Source organism: Berghia stephanieae, chromosome 6 (genome assembly GCF_034508935.2).
Source record: "Berghia stephanieae isolate SIO BIC M18660-M18661 chromosome 6, UCSD_Bste_1.3, whole genome shotgun sequence".
Classification (NCBI taxonomy): domain Eukaryota; kingdom Metazoa; phylum Mollusca; class Gastropoda; order Nudibranchia; family Aeolidiidae; genus Berghia; species Berghia stephanieae.
The window spans coordinates 23,529,094-23,531,593 of record NC_088365.1 but is presented as its reverse complement, the minus strand read 5'-3'; the positions used below and the strand labels follow the sequence as shown (position 1 = coordinate 23,531,593).

The 2,500-nt window shown below is 35.6% G+C and overlaps 1 protein-coding gene across 1 annotated transcript in view; it reads right to left on the bottom strand.

Moving 5' to 3' along the window:
- LOC144975654 (uncharacterized) overlaps window positions 1–2,500 on the bottom strand; it is a 20,705-nt gene that overhangs the window by 12,982 nt on the left and 5,223 nt on the right. The window contains exons 3-4 of the mRNA XM_078919841.1: window positions 1,465–1,631; window positions 1–8 (exon numbers count right to left, since the gene is read on the bottom strand). The exon at window positions 1–8 is cut by the window's left edge and continues 176 nt beyond it. Coding sequence (XP_078775967.1) covers window positions 1–8; window positions 1,465–1,631 — 175 coding nt within the window. The remainder of the gene's footprint in view (window positions 9–1,464; window positions 1,632–2,500) is intronic.

Below are 2,500 nucleotides of genomic sequence, written 5' to 3'. Positions count from 1 at the left end.
GATCGTAGCTGGATGGAGTATAATATATGAAGTAGACATGATGTCATTTCAAAGAGGTAGCTAACTATTCAAAATTTTGAGTTTTAAACTACCTAGGGCTACATAGGTTATTATAAATCGCAGTCAAAAACTCTCAACGTGATTCTAACAGTTTTTGATCCGCAAGGAAAGTCTAGAACAGTAGGATATGTACACGACTAGAAATATAATATAAGTATGGACGGCTTACTGGAGAAAACGTTACAAGTAATGAACATCGTGGACTAAAATTCTTCTTTGAGGAACAGTAAGTAAAATTTATATGTGAAACAAATCCCATATCAATATCATTATATTTTGCAAGAAGAATAACAAGTTAAATCTTAACAAGGGCTCAATTTAAATAAGGTTTGTTTTATAAATATGTAGAGTGAACGGCTCAACGCCAAAAAAGAAAAGCATTATATCGGCTACTTGCGTCAACAGAAATGCGCTATAAAATTAATTACATAAAAAATATGAAAATGCATAGACATAAAACACGAAACTGTAAATAAGTGCACTGTTTTTTTTCAGTGGATTAAAGAGTGGAGTAAACTTGACTTGACCTTTGCCTCTTGGCTCCTGGCGAAGTTTTGGGCCTCAACAGCACTCTTTCATCTTCTTCTGTCCTCTGCACAGATCTTTGCCTCACTCCAGGTAATATCGGAGAAGCACAAATCTTGGTGAAGGCTTTTCCTCTAGGTCTGTTTTGGAAGAACCTGTTTAGTATTGCCCGCGGGTTCCATTCGAGAGCCTGCTTGGTTATATTACAGGGCTCCTTCCTCAGGGTATAGCCAACCAATCTCCACTCTCTGCCCTTGACCTGGATATCAAAGGTCGGCGTTTGGTACCTTGTCAAACCATTTCAAATTGAGGGGTTGTTCGCCAAGTCTCTGACCCATAGAGCACGACTGCTTTAACATTGTCAAGCTTGGTGTTTGTGGATATGCTGGAAGCTTTCCAGATTGGTCTCAGCATTGCAAAGGCCTGGGCGATTTCTTGATTCTAGCGATGATGTCTTCATAAGTTTCACCCGACCGACTGATTTTGCTGCCAAGGTATGTAAATTCTCCGACATCATCTATTGCTGTACCAGAGATAGTGATTTGATAGTGAAGTAAACTAAAACAACGTAAAGTGACGGTGAGCAAGAGAGTTTGGGGGGGGGGGGGGGGTCGCTGATTTTGAAGCATATCTTAGGCTCCTTTTTTGTGCGAAGAAGGGTGGGGGTGGCAAGACTTATTTTCAATTTGCCCTCATGGATTCTTCTTGACATGGTGCATATAGCATAGCAATATTCTCATCATGCAACGAGCCCACACTTCACCCCTTCTAAAAATGACAGAAAACCAGCATCGTAGACTCTCGCGAAAGGGTTGAATTTTCCTTTTTTTTTAAATTCATAACTTTTCTATATTAAAAAAACAAAACATCACTGCTCACCTTTGGGCATAGTCAAAGCATAATAGAAATTTGAATTTGACTGGGGCGACACAATTTGTTGGCCCATCCCACGGCCAATAACTATAGGCCGTTTCTTTGACATCCTTTGTGGCATTTTCATAATCCTGTTCGAGGGAGGTCTTCAGCTTCCAAAGAGGTGTATAGTCCTGGGAGATAAAGTGAATACTAATCTGATAGACGATGTGGAGATTGGAACTAAAATAAATATATAGCACATTTAATACTAGAAAGACTTGACATAAAATAAATATAACACACATTTAATTTAATACTAGAAAGATTTGACATAAAATAAATATAACACACATTTAATACTAGAAAGATTTGACATAAAATAAATATGACACATTTTATACTAGAAAGATTTGACATAAAATAAATATAACACCTTTATTTTTTTAATGCATAAACGCTTGGAACGTTTCGGTTCCAAAACCCATCTCCAGCCAATTGCAATATGAAGTGAACGTGAAATTAGGTTTTATTTGCTTTTGTTGCTGGCTTAAGGGGGGGGGGGGTTGAGCCAAAAACGTTCCGTGTTCAGTTTTTTGTTCTTTTTCTTGGAGATCAAAGGGAAAAGATATAACGGTAAATAGTTGAAATGATGGAGTGAGAGGCACGTGTGATTAATATACGTATAAAAAGGTATGGAACGACGTCGTTCTTTTTAAGGCCTAACTTCTGTACTGTATATATATATATATATATATATATATATATATATATATATATATATATATATATATATATATATAATATATAATATATATAATATATATATATATATATATATATATATATATATATATTATATATATATGTCGTTTATCTGAATCGTTTTTAGTATTCTGTTGACTATTTCTGCATTTTCTAAATCAGTAATTTCCCGTGGTAACTCATTCCATTCGTGATTGATTGTGCACATTGATAAGTGTGTTTTGTTACGATTGTGCACATTGATAAGTGTGTTTTGTTACGATTGTGCACATCGATAAGAGTGTTTTGTTACGATTGT